This window comes from Ictalurus punctatus, chromosome 19 (genome assembly GCF_001660625.3).
Source record: "Ictalurus punctatus breed USDA103 chromosome 19, Coco_2.0, whole genome shotgun sequence".
Taxonomy (NCBI): Eukaryota; Metazoa; Chordata; class Actinopteri; order Siluriformes; family Ictaluridae; genus Ictalurus; species Ictalurus punctatus.
This window is the reverse complement of record NC_030434.2, coordinates 4,366,958-4,388,654: the sequence shown is the minus strand read 5'-3', so window position 1 is coordinate 4,388,654 and position 21,697 is coordinate 4,366,958. Positions and strand designations below refer to the sequence as shown.

The following is a 21,697-nucleotide window of genomic DNA, read 5'->3' as shown; positions in this document are numbered from 1 at the left end:
TTGTGGTATGGCCTCTATAGTTCTGCACTCAAAGTCTTCTTCAAACAGTAGATTGTGACACCTTCACCCCTGCCCTGTGGAGGTTGTAGGTGAGGTCACTGACCTCACAATGTGTCTGTAATCAACCGTTGTTGTTTTTCTGTTCGATGTCTGGTTGTTAGTACACCAGTGGTTCATTTCTTTTTCAAGACATTCTAAAATGTTGTATTGGCTATGTCAAATGTTTGGCTCTGATGGATTTTCCCTATTTTCTCAGCTTAAAAATGGCTTGCTTTTCTCCCATAGGCAGCTCTCTGATCTTTATGTTGGGTTAACAAGCAAAACACAGCGTGCAAACAATCAGTCTTAAACAATCAGTCTAACAGGGCACACCTGGGCAACAGGAAACACATGTCAGTCACAAGTTCTAATATTTATCACCACTTGAAAAAGTTGTCATGTTGTAAGTTGTTTAACATGTCTAGATGTAAATATCAGGGAAAGCTGTAATTCTGACAGAAAAACACAAGCACAATATTTGGGCAGAGAAACAAAAGGGCTAGGCAATACTCATGAGAAACATGGGGTAGGCAAATGTACAAGCTGCTAAGGAGGCAAAGTGAAAAGGCTCTGGTCAAAACAGAAATCAAAAGAGGCAGTAAACAATGTCCTGGACAATCACAGACACTGTGCTTAAGAAAAACTTTTCAAAGTGTGTTTGTCAGTGTGGGGTATTTAAAGATTTAAAATGAATAGTCTGATAGGTGAATGTCATAAGGTGAATGCAAATAGGTGAATGTCATAGTAATCAGTGACTGTGAGGATAGGAGCCTGACTGCAGATCATGAGCATTTTAGACAGAGGCTTGACAGCATGACGCTTTCTGAGGCAGCTGAAGGGGCAAAGGACTCATCACTGAGCAGTTACTCGGTAAGATGCAGGCTGCATTTTTACTGATTAACCCATTTATAAAGTTACAGGCAAGGGTCAGAGCACAGAACAGATACGGGACTATCAGAACCAGAGGATAGATCAACAAACCAGGAAAACTGCTTTCATTGGTTCATGCAACAACCAAAGCAAAGGTCTAGAATTCAGGGGATGGTGCCCTCTGGTGTGGTGGTGAATAGCCCCTGCAAGATGTGACCATATGTTATAAATTGAAAGCCAGCTGGTTATTTGTACCAATAAATTCACTATAAAGCATTGAAGCCCACGTGTCAGGCAAACACACGCAAGTAAAGAAATGATCAAATCACAAATATACTAAAAATAAATAGGTGGAAAACTAATATTTAATACACATACAATAATTAAGTCCCAAAACAACTAGTAGCATAGTAAAACATTCAGCCTTAAACAAACTTTTGCGCTGAGAATAAATCCTCTCAGAAATAGATCAGTGTGAGAAGAAAGACCCGAATAAATGCAATTAGAAATACAAATATATCCTGTTGCTGTGTTCATTTGCTCAGCAATAGACAAGAGGTTCACTACATGTAGTAGATGACTAATCTCATTCCAGTCTCCGTTCTCTACAGCCAAACTCTCTTTGCAAAATTATAATAGCCTATTCTCATTCATTAACTTGCAAGAGACAGAGTAGATTTTTTTTGTTGTTGTTGTTGGGGAGAGTTGATTTATCACATAATTTGGTTTTACCAGTGGAACCACTGTGGTATTAAAAACAGTGGTATTACAAAATAGCCTATCCCACATAGGGACGACTGTTAATCTGGGACATGAAAATCATTCCTGATGACTCTTTAATGTGATATCTTATGAATGATTCTTTACCCATGGAGATTTTTGATATCCGATTAAACAGCACTACCACTAAGGACATCCAGTTACAGCTGCACCATAAGGGGTGTGTTAGTCTGTTTACATGATGACAGGATAAGAAAAGATAAGAATGTCAGGATAAGAACATGAATCAGTAACGTCTTGTATGTGGCTGTTTTGCACAACTGTTCTGTGATTTTATTTTAATGCTTGAAATAATTGAAGCATTTTAAAAATCACAAGGAACCACAAGCAAATGAATTATTATATAACTTCCCTGTATAACAACTTGACAATATTAAACCCTTCTGAATAATGGACTATTCTGTATGTTTTGATCAGGGGACAGCATTCCACTGCAACTGCACATATCTGCACTTTGTTCAAAAATACAGACATACTGTTTCTGCCACCAATCTTTGTTATATCATATTTTTAGATTTCCCTTTCCTACCTGTATAGAAGTAATTCAGGAAAAAAATGCATTTCACTGCACATCAGACTGTGTATGTGACCAATAAAATTGTAATTTGACACCCTTTACATAAACTTTATATCAATATGGTTGTGGCACCAGGTGTCTGAGGACTCATTCTGTGATTGGCCACTGAAGCACAGCCATTACAGAGACAGCCCAGTGTTTAAATGTGAGTAAACCAAGGGTTACTCTTGAGACCAATGAACTCATGCAGTTTATTAATAGGCCTCAATGTAAATTTACTGATTTCCAAAAATCTTTGCCACATAACACAAAATTTTTACTTATTTGTTTGTAAACTAATGACACTGATAAATCAGTGTGTTAAGTACTCTGTGTAACGTGTGGCAAAAATCTGTTACTAATGCACACAAATCGATTAAAAGACAATTAGAAATACAAATTGTGTTACCCTACCTTCACCCAAGAGAGCTTTTTATTGGCACTCTGTCAGTGGTTCCTTTTCTTGGCCCCTGTTCTCCTCCTCCATCCCAACTATGTTATTTGGTTACATTTTGGATGAATTAACAAACAGAGAGCTATTAGCAGATAAAGGGTAGATTCCAGCAAGGACAAGCCATCCTACAGTTATGTGGCTCTTCCTCATGATTGGGTTCATGTGTGTAGTGTTTGTGCCGTAGTAATTGACAGGAAATAGTCCAGAATGCAGACACTTGTGGTGCATCTGTCACAATATTAACATTTACCTACTATGTACATCAATGAGTAGTCCCACAAAGGGAAAAAAAAATAAAAGAAGAAGATGGAACTCATGATGGGATGTTGTAAAGAAAACAGTCAATTTTAAAACCAGTGCAAAAAATTCTGCCGATGCAGTAAAGGCAGTCTGATATTACTGAGTATATGAAAAATATGTATATATTTGTCAAGTCATTCAAGTTTTCAGACTTGGTTAAGACTTACTGATTGTAGACTCTCTTCTGTCAGATGATGAAACACTCAGAGCTTGTGTTTCCCATCATCAGCCTTTACTGATGGCCTTAATTCAGCATGAGTATGGACCACACTCCCATAAATTAAGGTTTCCTGCAGTTCCTGCCATTCAAAATAAATCTATTATTTATTACATTTCACTTAAGCACCCCTGAAAGTCAGTTACACATGCAAGATGGAGTTAAAAGGGGGGTTGCATGCTGAATTTGATCCTGACAACACAGTGTACCCACTAAGTTCCATCTTAAGTTCCCTGATGTAGTGAGAGAAGCTCTTAGAAAAGAAAGCTATACCACCTGTTATTTGTAGTAAGATCAGTATTGCAACTTTGCGGTAATTCTTGAAGTGAAAAGTAGGGGTGGTTCTATCAGTTGATATCTGGGGCTTAGCCCAGAGACATGACTCAAGAAACCGGTCCTGATTTTGACTATTTCTCCTACACTGGCACTATGCAGCTGTTCTGCAATATTTCCTTGTATTTGAGTTGTTTTGTAGCTGTTCCAGCATGTCATGGCAGCTGTATGAAGGCTCTTTGCTGTAATCCAAACTGGATAAAGAGATACTGCTGGATCGTCACCTGCTTCAGGCCTGTATGAAACGTACCTAGATCATCCCCTTCACTTTCTGCTCCTTTCTGTATTTCTTTTCCCATAACCTCTTCTCTCCTAGTTGATTCATCTGTGACACAGCAAAATGGCACAAATAAAAAGCTTTATGATTCTATTAATGAATAAATAACCTTCACTTCACTACAATACATGAACACACACACACTTGTTGACGATAAGTAGAATTAAACACAGAGAGAAGTCTTGCACAAACCACATTACTCATCCAGACCTGATTAAGTAAAACCTATTATAGACTAATGTGCAAATCATACACAGATACCATATCACAGAGTTGTGCGCGTGTGTGTGTGTGTGTGTCTGTTTTTTGGGAAGACTGCAGCGGAACAATGGCTAGTCAGACACTTTAATTACTAGCTTTTCTCCCACTCACATTGTACAAATCAGAGATGATTTAATAATGACACAAAAAATATAATCTAATGACAAAATAAGTGTGGTAATTGAAGCGAGATAATTAAATCCAAAAGTTCTGATCTCATTGGATGGATGATGTGTAACTTATCGACGGTTGGTCAGTTTACATGTGTGTCATTACTTCTAGACTCAGTGCGGGGTTCGTGTTAGGAGTGAATGACTACTTTGGCTGTATTTACATGCACATCAGATTCTGTTTAAGATCTATATTCAGGGGCCTGATAAAATAAATATCAATTTGTGAAAATATATTAGTAAAAGAATAATGCCACTGCATGCAAATATGTACCACTCGCAGTAAGAACACGGTTTCGATGTGTCAGATTTTAATGTGTGGCTCATGAAGCATATGACATTCCATCTGTGGAAAATTTATATCTTATATGCAAGTAAGTGTCAGGGAAAGCCAGGGGATTTTGTCTGTCCCTAAAAACTCTTTCTCTGCAAAGTGCTCTTCTAACAATTTGTGCTGAGGATTGCAACAGGATTATGAAGAAATGATGAAGCAATTGCAACAGACACTAAATTGAATTAGTTGCGTTACTTATAGGTCACTTTGCTCATAGCTGAATGGTCAAAGTTGGGTTTGAGTTCTCTTACCCAAAACATAACCAAGAACATAAGTTACTATGGCAATAAACACTGTTAAAGGCTGAGCCACTTTCATGTTACCTACAACCCAAGGATGGTACAAACTAAACTGAAATTAACCTGGCTAGCCACTTAAACCGGCTTCATGGTACAGGCCCCACGTTACAGCCATACTCTGAACACAGTGTTTATATGTGCACAGGCATCAGAATATTCCTGTATACGTGGTTGTAAGTATACCTGAGTTGCCATTGCATATTCCAGGGGTGGGAATCAGAATTTGGGGAATGAGAATATTGCTCATACTTAATCTGAATCAGGCAATCATGACAGTGTTTGAGGTGCAGAGAGCAGATCTGCGGTTCTAATGCATATTATTTAACTGCACATGAAAACTCAGTAATGAGTACAAGCCAAGTGTTACAACCCGCTATCTTTGGGATGGGAAGTTTTTTTTTTGTGTGCTGTGCCATATTTTGTGTGCAGGTCGAACTCCCTCCCAGAGTTTCCAGCCTGCCCTAGCCTGCCTTGCTCCCGCCTCCCAGGATGACATCACTGATTGACGACTATTTAAAGAGGAAGAGGACTGAGAATGGTGTGGGATGTTGGGCGCAGGCGCACGCGATTTGGTTTTGTGCATATGTAGCTATCAAAGTCTGTATTCTGACTGCTGTTCAGGTTTTGACTGTTGCCTGGTTTTTGACATTGAGTTTGGTTGTCCCTGTATCTGTTTGTATTCTCTTCACCATTGTATTTATGATTCACTTGGTTCACTGGCAGTAGGGGTATGGCTGCCATTTCTTTCGGGATAGGGTCCTTTTGTCTCTGTTTTGGCTTAGGTAGTTAGGGAAGTGTTTGTGTTTATTTTCCTTTTAGCTAAGCTGGCTACCTAACAGAAGAATCGTTTTTGTTTATTATTTTGGCCTTGGTCCACCCTGAAGTTATGTCTTGTGTTTGGTTCTTTGTATAGTTGTATGTATATAATTGTGTGTTACAATATACCACAACTTTTTTGAACAACCCTGTTTGTGTTGTTATTCCTGGCTTCCCTTATTTAAAGGGTACTCTCTGCGGCTTAACCTAGACTGGGCCGTAACACAAGGTGATAAAAACATTCGGGGTTTAAGCCCTGGTAACCCAGCCCTAGCTCTGCCCCTGGTGGAAACCATCTGTTCGGTGCCACTGTCATAACAACAAACTGTTTAGAAAGGTTACAGAAAAGAATCACTTCACCAAAGGGTTTTTTGGGTTTTTTTTTGAAATTATAATTGTCTGTTATTCTCAGATGAGGTCAGCTTCAAACCTTATCAAGCCATTAACACAATTGGAATATTTGACAACTAAATGAAAAGAAGATACCATACCCTAAAAAGAAGCTTCCACACCCTACTACGCAATATGGTGGTGGATCAGTAATGATTTGTATTTTGTATTTGATGGTCCTGGGGAGTTTGTGAAGATTGACAGCATAATAAATTCCACTAAGGCTATTTTAAACCCAAACCTGGTAACCTCTGCCAGGAGGTTAAAGACTAAAATGAATTTAATCTGAGGGAGCTGCGTTAACAGTATGTCAGTCATAGACAAGTCTTTCATGCCAAACAACATCTTTAAAGAAGATCTATTTATAATCCTTCATCCTTGGTGTATAATATTTTTTTTCACACACAGTAAGTAAAGATGGGTAGAAGTAAACAGAGAGGCTTTCCCATAAGAGACATGCACTTTGTCTTTCTTTCCACAGAGACACTCCAAAACTCAACCATGCAGAATTGTCGAGTGAAATATTTATGAAAGCATTCTATTTGAATGAGGTCTGCCCTTTTCTGTAAGGCTATATAGAAACGTAATCCCTCCAGGACACACAGGGAATAACTATACTAAAAATGTTATCTTTCTGCACAGCTAATGTAATAATTAATGCACAGTCAGGTTTCCAAAGGCATGTCGTGTAAATGTTTGTTTGTTAATAGTGGCTTGCTGAATCTTGCTAAATGTATAAAATGTTCATGGCATCTATTTGTCCCTCAGACACAAGTATAAATTAGTTCCAACACAGACACACACACAAATATACACTCGTGTCAAGAGTGCATATTTATGCTATTGTACAGCGCCCGCATCTCACTCCATTAACAGAAAGTGGTTGGGATCGTGACCTACACATCATTAACAAGGTAAACAATCTGCCAGTGTAGCATAGACACCAGAGCCTGATGTCACTGTGATGGCAGAGCATAGCAGAGTTGTAATTAAACTGATGTGATTGCTTGTAAAGAGGTCCTGCTCTTCAAGGATGAGAGAACAGGAGAGGGCACCGGTGATGTTCTGAGCAGCAGGTCAACAAACACTTCACATCTGCTCTCTAGTTTTTTTTATAAGATGCTTCTCTCTCTCTTATTCATTCATACATTAAGTCACTACAAAAACACCATATAACAAAACTAAAAAGCTTCCATCAATACTTCAGTAGAGTAATAGTGATAAACAAATCATTAGATGTTGCAAATTTTCAAATAACACATAGCTGTCTAACAAATAGAATAATATAGCTGCTGATGCCCTGCGATCGATTGGCACCCTGTCCAGGGTGTACCCGGCCTTGTGCCTGATGCTCCCTGGGATGGGCTCCAGGTTTTCCCGTGACCCTGAAAAGGATAAGCAGTATAGAGGATGGATGGATAGATAGCTGCTGATGTGTGCACTCATGGTTACATGGTTTTCCTGTACCCTTTCAATATATTCCTTCATTACTTAATCAGTATATGTTTGAAAAATCACTTTATTTCATGTAAGGATAGGTGAAACAGAGAAATACAGTATCTCACAAAAGTGACTACACCCCTCACATTTTTGTAAATATTTGATTGTAACTTTTAATGTGTCGACACTGAAGAAATGACACTTTGCTACAATGTAAAGTAGTGAGTGTACAGCTTGTGTAACAGTGTAAATTTGCTGTCCCCTCAAAATAACTAAAAACACAGCCATTAATGTCTAAACCGCTGGCAACAAAAGTGAGTACACCCCTAAGTAAAATGTACAAATTGGGCCCAATTATCCGTTTTCCCTCCGCGGTGTCATGTGACTTGTTAGTGTTACAAGGTCTCAGGTGTGAATGGGGAGCAGGTGTGTTAAATTTGGTGTCATCGCTCTCACACTCCCTCATACTGGTCACTGGAAGTTCAACATGGCACCTCATGGCAAAGAACTCTCTGAGGATCTGAAAAAAGAATTGTTGCTCTACATAAAGATGGCCTAGGCTATAAGAAGATTGCCAAGACCCTGACAGTGAGCTGCAGCACGGTGGCCAAGACCATACAGCGGTTTAACAGGACAGGTTCCACTCAGAACAGGACTCGCCATGGTCGACCAAAGAAGTTGAGTGCACGTGCTCAGCGTCATATCCAGAGGTTGTGTTTGGGAAATAGACGTATGAGTGCTGCCAGCATTGCTGCAGAGGTTGAAGGGGTGGGGGGTCAGCCTGTCACTGCTCAGACCATACCCCGCACGCTGTATCAAACTGGTCTGCATGGCTGTCGTCCCAGAAGGAAGCCTCTTCTAAAGATGATGCACAAGAAAGCCCGCAAACAGTTTGCTGAAGACAAGCAGACTAAGGACATGGATTACTGGAACCATGTCCTGTGGTCTGATGAGACCAAGATAAACTTATTTGGTTCAGATGGTGTCAAGGCAACCAGGTGAGGAGTACAAAGACAAGTGTGTCTTGCCTACAGTCAAGCATGGTGGTGGGAGTGTCATGGTCTGGGGCTGCATGAGTGCTGCCGGCACTGGGGAGCTACAGTTCATTGAGGGAACCATGAATGCCAACATGTACTGTGAAATACTGCAGCAGAGCATGATCCCCTCCCTTCAGAGACTGGGCTACAGGGCAGTATTCCAGCATGATAACGACCACAAACACACCTCCAAGAGGACCACTGCCTTGCTAAAGAAGCTGAGGGTGAAGGTGATGGACTGGCCAAGCATGTCTCCAGACCTAAACCCTATTGAGCATCTGTGGGGCATCCTCAAACGGAAGGTGGAGGAGCACAAGGTCTCTAACATCCACCAGCTCCGTGGTGTCGTCATGGAGGAGTGGAAGAGGACTCCAGTGGCAAACTGTGAAGCTCTGGTGAACTCCATGCCCAAGAGGGTTAAGGCAGTGCTGGAAAATAATGGTGGCCACACAGAATATTGACACTTTGGGCCCAATTTGCACATTTTCACTTAGGTGTGTACTCACTTTTGTTGCCAGCGGTTTAGACATTAATGGCTGTGTGTTGAGTTATTTTGAGGGGACAGCAAGTTTACACTGTTACACAAGCTGTACACTCACTACTTTACATTGTAGCACAGTGTCATTTCTTCAGTGTTGTCACATGAAAAGATATAATCAAATATTTACAGAAATGTGAGGGGTGTACTCACTTTTGTGAGATACTGTACAATGCATAAAGCTATACAGTCAGGTCCATAAGTATTTGGATGGTGACACCATTTTTATAATTTTGCCTCTGTATACCCCCACAATCTATTTGAAATGAAGCAATCAAGACGTGATTGAAGTGTAGACTTTCAGCTTTAATTCAAGGGGTTTAACAAAAATACTACGTTAACCATTTAGGAATTAAAGCCATTTATTACAGATTCCCTCCCTTTTCTGATTTTCATGGCAAATTAAGGAGATAAAAGGTCTGGAGTTGATTCTAAACATTGAATTTGCATATCTGTTTATGGGAACTCTGAATATGTGGTATAAAGAAGTATTGATGCAGGTGAAGGAGGTCATCATTAGGCTGAAAAAACAAAAGAGCCATATTGGTGAGAGAGCAGAAACTTTAGGAGTGGCCAAATCAACAATTTGGTACATTCTTAAAAAGAAGGAATGCACTGGTGAACTCAGCAACACCAAAAGGCCTGGAAGACCACAGAAGACTACTAAAGTGGACGATCACAGAATTATTTCCTTGTTGAGGAAGAACCACTTCACAACATCTAGCCAAGTCAAGAACACTCTGGAGGAAGTAGTCGTATCATTGTCAAAGTCTAGTATCGCAATACTACTGTAGTACCGGTATACCATGCAACCCTACTTCGTAGCACATCATACTTGCATTGTGAACCCATGTGAATACTGTTCCACATGCAGCATGGTAGCACCGTGATTCACAGAAGCACTGTAATGCACCTTACAGCACTGTGAAACTACACAGAAAGACAAATAAAATGAATAAATGAACGTAAATACATCTAGGTAATATAATAACGTAAATACAAGGCACTAAACTCAAAAACAACACATTCACAGAATGCAATAAAGTGTTCACAGCACAAGATCTAACATTTAGCAAGCACAGAATCATTACCGAGTGCAGAGTTCAATCTGCCACATCATGCCGAAATAAGAAAACAAATAACTATAAAATCAGCATGAAATACAACACAAAGTTACATTACATACCTCCGCATGCCAAAGAGAACATTTTCAGAGCTCCTTTCATGAGCTCATGTGATACATGTGAGCTCTTTTGTGCTGCAAATATCACTACATTACCTACCACCAAGTGGGGCAAAGCACAAAAAAAATAAAACAATGGCAATCAAGAGGTGGTCATTACATAACAGTTTAAACTTGCTAATCATATCTTTTCTAATCAGGGAATAGATTGAGAACTAAACTAAAAAGAAGACAGTGTTCATTTAGATAACTTACACAGAAGAGTTAATAACATTAACTGCCTTGTCAGCTGTCCCTCCCCAACAAAATGCTCATAGAGTGAGCACGAGGCATCATGATTCCTGCTCCAGTGGGCCAGTGTTAGCATGTGTTGTTGTTCCCATTTGTTCACATTTTTGACCACTAGTTGCAAAAATAACATACTAGACACACTCCACCATATTTGTGCAACATCTTGGAAGGGCGAACAAATCAATAGAACATCAGCTTGTATCTGTCAAATCACATTTTTAAAATCATTGGAGCAAAATCTACACAGACAGTCACCTGCGCTCAGGATTGAACCCTCGAGCTGTGAGGCTCCGAAGTGATCAATAGCAGCACTCTGCTATGCTTTTGTATCATATAATATGAAATGTGTCATTTAATTAAGCAAAGTATATTTACATTTATTCATTTAGCAGACACTTTTATCCAAAGCGACTTACAAATGAGAAATCATCATTATCATCATTTTATAATAAACATCGTGTTTTAGATCTGTTTTTAAATATTTAACCATCAGTCTTTTCTTGTCACTGATATTCTGCTGGATGAAAACTTTTTTTTTACTGGAATATCACTTTGACACTTTGTTCTTTTTTTTACATTTAATTTGGTGCATTAATAAAGAAATATGTGGAAATGAAGTATGGCATTAATGTGTTTATCCGTAGTGTTCTGCCTAAACCTATGATGTTATTTTATGTATTGTTCAACTAAGGTTTACATGGAGCCATTACTAAGTATAACATGCATTACTAGAGCACATTTTCAGTATTTGAAATTAAAAGCACATTATAAATAGGCAATTGTTGTGTATTTAGATTACTGGGATAACATGGGGATAAGGGATAACATGATTTGCAAAAAAAATTAGACTTGCAGAGTGTGTGAAGATGTCAGCAAGCTCCACCTCTTGCTAATTGCAATTTCAGACTACAGGGGGCACTGTAGAGCAGTCACTGGTTAGTCCACACATACAAACTGTGCAGATAATGCATTATGAGATAAAGATTAAAAAGACATGAGGCATCTGGTATTTACAGCCTCCCCAACATCACAATCATCACCCTGGTGGGGACATTGGTTGTCACAAGAATATTTTTTGTCCCTTGAAGTTAGTGTGTGTTAAAGGGTAAAAGATTAAGGTTTATTTGCACTGCATTATGTGTAGTGAAAACATTTGTTATTGGTATGCAGAAACCTTGGTGTGCCACAGAGAGATGGTGTATCCCCTTTTCTTTTGGTCTTTCTTTTTCCTCCAGGTAATGGCTAGAAATAAATTCCATACACAACATCACTCTCTCCTGACATATCCTTTTGAAATTAAAAGAAATATGAGAATAACCCCAGAGAATATCCCCAGAGAAACCCATGTTTAATCCTGCTCTGGCCCTGGAGCTCTCAACGAGGGGAGCTCCCCTGAGCCCTCCCTAACAATTGTCTAGTGGCACAAATCAGGAAAAATTACACTGGGGGCTCGTCTGGGATGCATTTCACCTACTCTGGTGAGTCAGTGTAAATCTACTGGAATATTTAAAACATAACTAAAAGAAACAGACTCTGGTAAAGTAGCAGCTAAGCTTACCTATGGGTTAACAAGAGGGTCAAAATGGCAGCTGCTAAACTGACTCAGCATGAAACAAATCCATTCATGTTGATAACAGCAGTAAAGAATCACAGATCTAATTTGGGCAGAACATCTCCACATCTGCAGAGGGCGTCCTCCCCTGAATATTAAGAACATTTATTCAACTCTACACACTTCCTGTTCACAGACTGTATAAAGCATATGCAAACACACACTTGACAAAACCTGTGTGATTAGGTTTTTTTTTTATAATTGCCATTCTTGTCTTCGACCATACACAAGTCAAAGTTGCTTACCACCCTTCTCCATATCATATGCTAAACCCATTTGTTTTTCAATCCAGGCACACAGCCCACAGAAAATCAAAGGTTGTAGGCATTATGAGGCTCAGATCTTCTTCCAAGCATGCAGGATCCAGACACCCAGGCATGTGCACTGTCATCTTATCTTGTAGCAACAATGAAAATGCCACTCACAGCTGTGCTAACCATAACCATTGGCCAGAGAAGACAATGGCTGTCAAGTTGATGTTCTGCTTAGTTGAGAGTGCAGGGGCAGTGCTCTGAAAAACCCCCAGGTCTGCACACTGGAACTACTATACACATGCCAATTAGAAGAAGTGGATTCTGTTGAGGCTGCCACCGTCAGAACATGCTTGTTCTATCAGGAAGTATCAAGTTGAGACAGAGAATGCAAATGCCAAGTGAACGGTTACATGCACTCAGGGATGAGGTGTCTGTTGTGTATGCAGATCATATCCAAGGGAGAACAAGATAGCGGAGTTGTGGAAGTGCTTACTAATGCGATGATGTTGCCGATACTGTACAGTACAATGGCTACTGGACACTCTGGTACAAGAGCATACAAGCGTGATAACAGATATGAGATGACAAAACAAAACAGCAGCTGTTAGTGTCAGTTTAACTAATACGCCACAGAGCAGAGGGCCCAGGTGGATTCTGGTATTAGAGCCCTAAATGGCACTTCTTGTTTATATAAACTAAATTTTCTGCCTGCCTGGGATAGTCATAAACTGCACTCTCTGATACAATATCAGTAAGTCAAGATCTTGGAGACCCCTGGGTTGCCGATGTATTCAAGCCCTTTTTCATCTGCCCTTTCATTATGTCATCAATCACAGCTTCCTGGTTGAATGCTCAGGAATCGCATCCTGGATGGTAAGCAGTGGGAACGTGTCTGGTGTACCTAGACATACAGTAGTGCAGGGTAAAGATGTCACTGCAATACTTCAGCATCTTCTACAAGTAGGTGCAAGGTGCAGTGGTGGCTCAGTGATAAAAGGCATTGGTTACTGATCAGCAGGATAGGGGTTCAAACCCCAGCACCGATGAGCTGCCACTGTTGGGCCCTTGAGCAAGGCCCTTAACTCTCTCTCTGTGTTCCAGGGTTATCTGACTCTGCGCTCTGACCCCAACTTCGGAACAAGCTGGGATATGTGAAGAAAATTTCATGTATTTGTGACAAATCCTTTTTGGTAAAATGAATGAATGAACGAATGAACAGTCATTATTTGTCTCTTGTAGGGACATTTGTTCCAGACCATGATATAAAACTTAGTGCATGTACCATTTGTGTTATGTTAAATAATTCAGTACTGTATTTATTCTGCAAGCAGGGTTTCCAGGTTCTGTGTATAATGCCAGCGTATTAGAGATGTAAACTACAATTCAGAAATGTACACCACCTTGATCTTGTCCCCCCCCCCATTAAACTGACAACAAAAAGAAAAATGTGTCCAATGTGCCCAAATATTTTGAGCTAGTTGCAAGTCTTTGTGCAGTTTTTGAGATGTAGTTGCTGTGGAAATTTTGCTGAAACCTGGCAAACCTCCTCATGAGCTTTGACAAACCTTTTTAAAGCTCCACACTAAAGCATGAAGTTAAAACCTCATGCTTGCATGATTTTTTTTACAAGGCAGGGGACACCATGGACAGAATACACAACCACACAGCCTACAATGCATGTCTTTGGACCAGGGAGGAAACCGGAGTACCCAGAATAAACCCTCAAAGCATAAGGAGAACATGCAAGCTCCGCACACACAGGTTGGAGCTGGGACTCGAACCCCCAACCCCAGAGGTGTTGCCCCAAACATGCTAACCACTAAGCCACCATGTCCCCAATAACTAACAAAATACTTAATAGGAAGAATTGGCACATTAGAGTGGCCTCTAAACATGCACATAGCTCTTCAAAATAAAGTTGGGAGGACAAAGATTTGGTTATATGAAATAAGAGATATAGTTTTATAATATAAAGATGAATTTTCCCCTATTACTAGCATTTTATTTGAATCATTGTCGGTGAAATGATCATAAAGGGATTTTATGGCAACATGATTAATATGGAAGGATGATAAATTGATGGTAGATTGTGCCTTAAATAATTAAAATAAATGTATACTGCCTGTCATCCACCCAAATTGCCTGAACATATCACATGTATCCATATAATTGTACAGATCTTACTTTTTATTTAATATATTTCCTCATCCCCTCAGAAATTAATTCCTGGCTATGTTGCTTTGCAGGAATGTATGATTTTACATGCAGGGTTAATAACTAGTTATCGCCACACTGCTTACTGGCTCTTATATACATTTTGTGTATATATACTTATAAATATTAAATGAATTTTTGCTTCATAAAACACTCTTGTTTCATGAAGCTTCTCTGAAAAGCTGAAATACACCCATAATCTTATTTAATCCATTCTGACAATGTTTATATTGTTGTTATTGTTAGTGTCATGATTACTGAATTTCTTTTTTATATTAAAAACATGTTTGTTTCATTTTTAGCCATGATAAAAGCACAATAGTTTTAAACGTATTTTGTATTAAATAATTCAGCTGCTTTGTGCTTTTGATGTGGTAATTATTTTAATTTTCATCATTTGCTATGGTTTAAATGTTTTTACTGTATAGTCATTAAAGTCAGTGTTTTTCATAAAATCCACTGTTGTGCTGTTAAAAAAACAATAGTTCAGAGGTCACTGGGTGCTGGAACAAATACAGTACTTGAGTGGCTGAAATGAAGTCATATAACACTTTATTCTTCAGTGAACGTCTAAACTGTCTTTTTTTTTTTTAAGTGCAAGGGATCTTTTACAATTGTTATATCCTTTCATCATTTCATTCATCAGTTAATTGAGATAAGACTGATGGATCCAAAGGATCCCTAACCCTAACCCTAAGTATAAAAGTGAGTTTTTCTAATTAGTACAGTACTGACTGTCAGGGTTTCCCCTTTAAGCAGCGCGCTGTGGATCATGTGGGAGCGCATGGACAAGCAAGGTGCGCGAGCACCCGCAAGGTGCGCGAGCACCTGCTTTTCCCTTGTTGACACTCGTGACATTTCGACATGTGCATTTGTTTATGTTTCTGTTATGTCTCCTCCCAGTTCTGTCATTGGCTATCGTTTCACATGGGTCTGAATTACCGTCAGCCATTAGGACGCTGATTATGTTTGTGTATATATACCGCGCGCCTCCCAGCACACGGCGCAGAATATTATAGATAAGATATATCAGCGTAGAGTAGTTTAGAGTCTTTTCCATAATTAACTGTAGTCATGTTTAGATTTGTCTGTTTAAGTCACGCTGGTTTCTCCGCTCCCAGTCCCGCGCTATTGTTCATGTTTCTTGTTTTGTTCCTCGACCCTGTATTTCCGGGACCGCGACCTTGATTCCTGCCTCGCCCCTTTATGCTTGTTTGCCGATCGCCTGAACTTTGCATTTTTCTGGATTACGTTTCTGTTCACAATTTGGATTTACCTGCCTGTGTCTATCTTCAATAAAACTGTCAACCTGCGATTGCATCCTACCTTATCTCCGTTACGTGACGTGACGTGACACTGACATGGTTTAACTGATGCGTTTCTGTTTGCCCAATACAGTAGTAGCCTTACTCAGTCACTAACTTTTGATGGATGGCCTTCTATAGAGTCAGATTGTGCCATATTATTACTATTTTTAAATAATGGATTTCATGATGCTCCATGGGTGTTTCAGAATTTGGGATATTTTTGTTAAAAACCATGATCAATACTTTTCTTCAGAACGTGGTCACAGGCTTGTTTTGGGTAATCATGATGCTGTTTACTTATGGAAGTTCTCTCTCAAACTTCGGGAGCCCTCTGAGGAGAGAGGTGCTAATATTAAAATCATGTGACGCTTTAATTGCACGCAGGTGAACTCAATGTGACGGCTGATCTCAAATGGATGCACCGGAACTAATTTGATGGTTTCACACCAACAGTTCCGAGTTGTAATTATACAAACTTGAGAAAAGACCAAGTGGGTAAAAATCCTTTTTTTTTTTTTTTTTTTTAATGATCAAAGTAAGGCTTATTTAGAAACTGACCAGTAGAAGTAGATGATGTAATAAACAGTAAGGCTACACCTAAAGCACACACATCCTTCAGGGGCAAAAAGTGGTTACACAGCAAAACAGAGTTGAAAAGGTGAACTATAAGAGGAGAAGACCAAAACAAAATAATTGAGCAACTTCTAACAATACTCCCAAGAGCAGAAATGGAAGAAATCTGTAATTGAGTCAGGTTGCAGAGATAAAGCTTCTGGGGTCTGAAGTCTCCTGGAGACAAAGACAGAAGGAGATAAATCATCAAATCTCAGTCTACAGCTGATGGAAGAAAAACTGACTCACCAGACAAAGTTCTTAAAAAGAATTGCTTCTTCATAAAGTGGTACGCTCTGGTCCAAAGACAAGCATTGCCATCTTCCACAAATTTTCAAAAGAGGACATCTTGAGGCAACAGTCACATGCTCAGGTTAGTCAGATTTCTAATTACATACCTCTCTATCTAATCTCACACACGTATAAACAACCCAGACATTCACACTCTCGCTCCTAGCCTGTTCTAGTGACAATAACAAGCTTTTTGTTCTCGTGTACATTTCTGGTTTCGACTCTATTTGTTTGATATTTTACTCTTCATGTGTAGTCAGTTTGCTGATCACCTCGCACTTGCCTGTTTGTTTTTTTGTTTTTGACTACCTGATGTTTGTGAAATAACCCTGCACTTGCATCCAACCTATACTGTCTCCGTAACACAGATCTTTAAGTTACAGGATAAATTATTATTTAATTAGCTAATTACGCTGTTTTAAGGACATCATTAGTCCAACAGCTTTTCAGACACATTTTGAGAATATAGACAGCAGAACACCACTTGACCTAGAAGGAGACCCTAAGAATATCAAAGAACACCCAAGTATAATATAAAATCATTGTGTATTTTACTACTTTTTCTGCTAGTCATAATACAAGAAAAACAACCTTAGTTTACTTAAATATTCTGAAATAAATATCAAGCATGTTGGTTTATTTTCAGAACTTCCCAAAGGACCCAAGGATTCAAGAGAAAGAGTTAGATTTCAGACTTGACTCTTTAACAGCCTACAGACACACTGGTCCTTTACAGAAAGAATGTACCATAAAACAAAAGGGTTTGAGATTTATTTACATTTATGTAGTCATCTAACCCAGAGTGGCTTACCAAAATATTGCTAAAAAAAACAGCTAAAAATAAATTCATGCAAGTGGAGTTGAAACATACAGTATTGGGGATATCCTCCATATTAGGGGGCACGGTGTCTTAGGGGTTAATACCTCAAGGTTTGAGCGTTCGATTCCCACCATGGCCCTGTGTGTGCAGAGTTTGCATGTTCTCCCTGTGCTTCAGGGCTTTCCTCCGGGTATTCCAATACCCCCCCCCCCCAGGACATGCATTGTAGGCAGACTGGCATGTCCAAAAGTGTCCATACTGTATGAATGGGTGGGTGAATGTGTGGTGAACATAACCACTAAGCCACCACCGCCCGGACACAGCACCACCTGGACACACTGCTTGTAGGAAGTATTATTTCCTTCACCAGAAAGAAGTTGAATTATATAAATTGATTAATAATACATAAGTGCTGCACAGAATTCTAATCAGCTCTTTTAAGAAGCCATTTTCCTTCAAATGGCAAAAGTTTAATGCTTAAAATAAGTTTATTTCAATGTGAAACACTGTAGCTATAAAAATGTAATATTTTGCAAGTAGAGTTTGCATTTTATCCAAATATTTATTGATGAAGATATAAATAAACATATTGATATAGTTGTTACAGTATATAGTTAGGGCATTTTTAATAAAGAAATAAAAATATTTAACACTAATGCTTTTCCAAATTAAAACAGGACACTACAACCTCAGTGACTAGCATTACATGTGCCTCATCATCATCTGACAGCTAGTAGACAGCTAGTAAACAGCACTGCAACAGGACCAATGCCAGGTTATTAGATTGTTTGTTTATTCTGTCTTATAAATGATCCATCCATTTATCTATCCATTTTCTGTACCGCTTATCCAGCACAGGGTCACAGTGTACCTGGAGCCTATCCCAGGGAAATCGGGGCATGAGGCAGGGGACACCCTGGACAGGGGGCCAGTCCATAACAGTCTTAAAATGATAATAAATATAAATAAATGAAGAACCATCAAATAAAATAAACCGTTCTGAATCTGACTTGATGCCATGTCACAATCAATGAACCACCCAATGGGCAGAAGAGGACTTAATTACAAGTGGAAATGATAGACACTATGTATTCACTATAATTGACTTAATTATTAATTTTATACCATAAAGAAATTATTTCATATTAATAGGACAGAGTATTTCCTAAATATATTTTTTGTGTTGTGTGGTATACATATTTTTATAAGAATTAAATATATATTTTGTGTGTTGTGCGGTATATATGTGTGTTATTTTGTCTAATAATAAAAATAATTTTTTTTACAAAATCAGAATTCAGGACAAAAAACCCTGGGCCAGTCTGTGGAATTCATTCACTAAAAGAAATCATTCCAGCAGCCAGCAGAGTTTCAAAGTCATTCATCTGGATCAGCTGATTAGCAGTCTGGACACCACACCTGGCTTAGAAAACATAAGATGAATTCAGTCATTCCTGATATTTACAGGTCTTCACTGTGGAGGTGTTGTTGGTACATCACTGTAGCGGTTCGGGCAAAACATAAATGCCAACCCCGGTGTTACTGCAAGCAACATATTCAACACGTGGATCAAATGAGCTGTGTATATAGGACAGTTGGAATAACAATTAAGAAGATTCCTCAGAAAACCCACTAAGCAGATACAACAGTCACGCAGCAATTTATATGATGGACTCAGGTGGGAAAAGTGCCATTTTGAGGAAAATATCTGAGACAAATGTTCTACAGTGGGCTAAAATTCAACATCCCTATAGTGAAAATGTGATACTGCATGAGCACCAGGGAAGCTAGTCTTAATTGACCTGTGGAAAAAAATATGCAATTATTTTACAGAACATTTATTTTATGCTAATTATTTTATGTATAAAATAAACTTAAATAGCACTTTTTAAATAATTTTGCCATCACATTCTAAATTGCAGAATTAAAAAAGCATGCTATTAAACGCATGCAGGGATTCTGTGGGAAGCTGGTCCTCAGTAATCCAGTGGATTCTACAGGAAACAAAGTGGTTTATTCATTCAAAATAATTGAAAGGTCATTTATCAAGTTTCTTGCCATCTTCAATTAGAATTACAAAATGTAAAAAAAATTACAAGGTGTTTTTCATAAATATAGTATTTGCCACAAACAATTTCACCTTCACAGGTTTTATAATGAGAAATATCTTTCATTTGACAAATTGCATAGTTTGCAAGTCATGTCACGGGTATCTGGTAAGGAGTGGTTAATCGATATAGAAGAGACTGCAGAAAACAATGTATAGGTGTCCTTTTACAGATTCTTAAAAGCAAGAATATTTTTAAATCAGTTGTTATTATTCACCATTGGCTACTCATTTTTTAACCTGTTAGGGTGCAAACAAAAAGTAACAAAGCAAAAACTTTGAAGGTGAGCAAGCATTCACAAGTATTAGGTTTCTAAAAATAATATTGTAAATTACTGTATGCCCTTTACAATTAACAATTTGATTGTAACATTATTCTAAATTGCTATAATATGAAAGCATGAAAATGTTTTTGGCTGGCTAACAAACGTGCTCTTTATGAATCTAGTGGAATTTGCTAAAACAATTTGATTTCATTACTTAAGTGTTTTTTTAACAGCAGCACTTTATAGACCTGAATGTCCATTTTGGAGAATTTGGCCATCCTGTTATTCTAAATACCTTCAGTACTAAAGCATTGAAATCATAATTACCTGTGGACAGCCTCTTCAAGAATCCTGTGATGTTAGCTAGAAACTATTAGATATGAATATTTTACACAGCAGTAGTGTGCGTTAGAATCCTCTCTTTATGGATGATTTTGACATGCCATCATCGCAAAGCAAATGCCAGTCAATAAATTTGCAGTAAAAAATTCAATCAAATTCAGCCATTCTCCCTAATCAAATATTGACTAATTCTTACCCTTCCAGCCAGCTCTCCCCATCACACTACAACTACTAACCGGGGCTGGTTATCTCACAGGCACGTGCTTCCTCGGAGATAAATGAAGCTGCCGAATGCAGCATGAGCACGAGTTCAAAAAGTTGCATTACGTTGTGGTTTAACACACTCAGAGGAAATTGTTATCCACCCCCTTCTGCAAGCATGAACTCACAGACATCCACGATTGGCTAATGTCACTGCGATTGATAGGGGAGATTATGAGAGTATGCCACCTCTTCCACAGCCAGCGTTTTGCTCTATAGGACTCCCGGTCACGGATGACTGTCGCATTTTTTTCAGTAGGTTGTGTTTAATGAAGTTGGAAGAATGTGCAGCATTCTTCTTCACACCAAAGTTACAAAGTGCAGATGAGGTGACCTCAGTAGTATTGTAGAGCCGTCAGTGCTAAATTACATTACATTACAGCATTTAGCAGATGCCCTTATCCAGAGCGACTTACAATGATTTATACAACTCATTTATACAACTGAGCAGTTGAGGGTTAAGGGCCTTGCTCAAGGGCCCAACAGTGGCAGCTTGGTTATGAGATTTGAACTCACAACCTTCCGATCAGAAGTCCACCATCTTAACCACTGAGCTACCACTTCCTTAATACGAGACTGTTATATAATACACAATAGACATGAAACTGTGAGTGTGAGAGCACCTTTCTCGGTGGTGTGGATCTCTATTGATTACCTGTGCACTTTTTGGGGCTTCCCAGCCGCTTGCCATGCATGCCCAATTTGCAGTTGAAGTTTTCCTCCCAAAATTCAGCAAACCACACATTTCTCCTGTTATTGGAAAGCGAGCGGCTTCGGAAGTAACGATCGAAGGCTGTGGGGGGGGGCGAAGGAAAATGGTGGTTACTTTAAAGTACACTACATAATATCACTAAAGAAAATCAAGTAATAAACTGAACCCTTACTGGAATCTTTGGGATAAGTTTCTAACCTGAGACAACATTTATTTATATTGCTCCTTATACATTCCTCTGTGAATAATATACATAAAGTACAAATTAAATAAACATAAGTTAGCTTGGTTCTTAAACTTTTTGTGCCCTTTTT

General features: G+C 38.8%; 1 protein-coding gene across 1 annotated transcript in view; it reads right to left on the bottom strand.

Moving 5' to 3' along the window:
* The window catches only part of grm8a (glutamate receptor, metabotropic 8a), a 170,778-nt gene that overhangs the window by 50,281 nt on the left and 98,800 nt on the right, over nt 1-21,697 (bottom strand). The window contains exon 4 of the mRNA XM_017494913.2: nt 21,327-21,464. Within this exon, the coding sequence (XP_017350402.2) occupies nt 21,327-21,464 (138 nt within the window). The remainder of the gene's footprint in view (nt 1-21,326; nt 21,465-21,697) is intronic.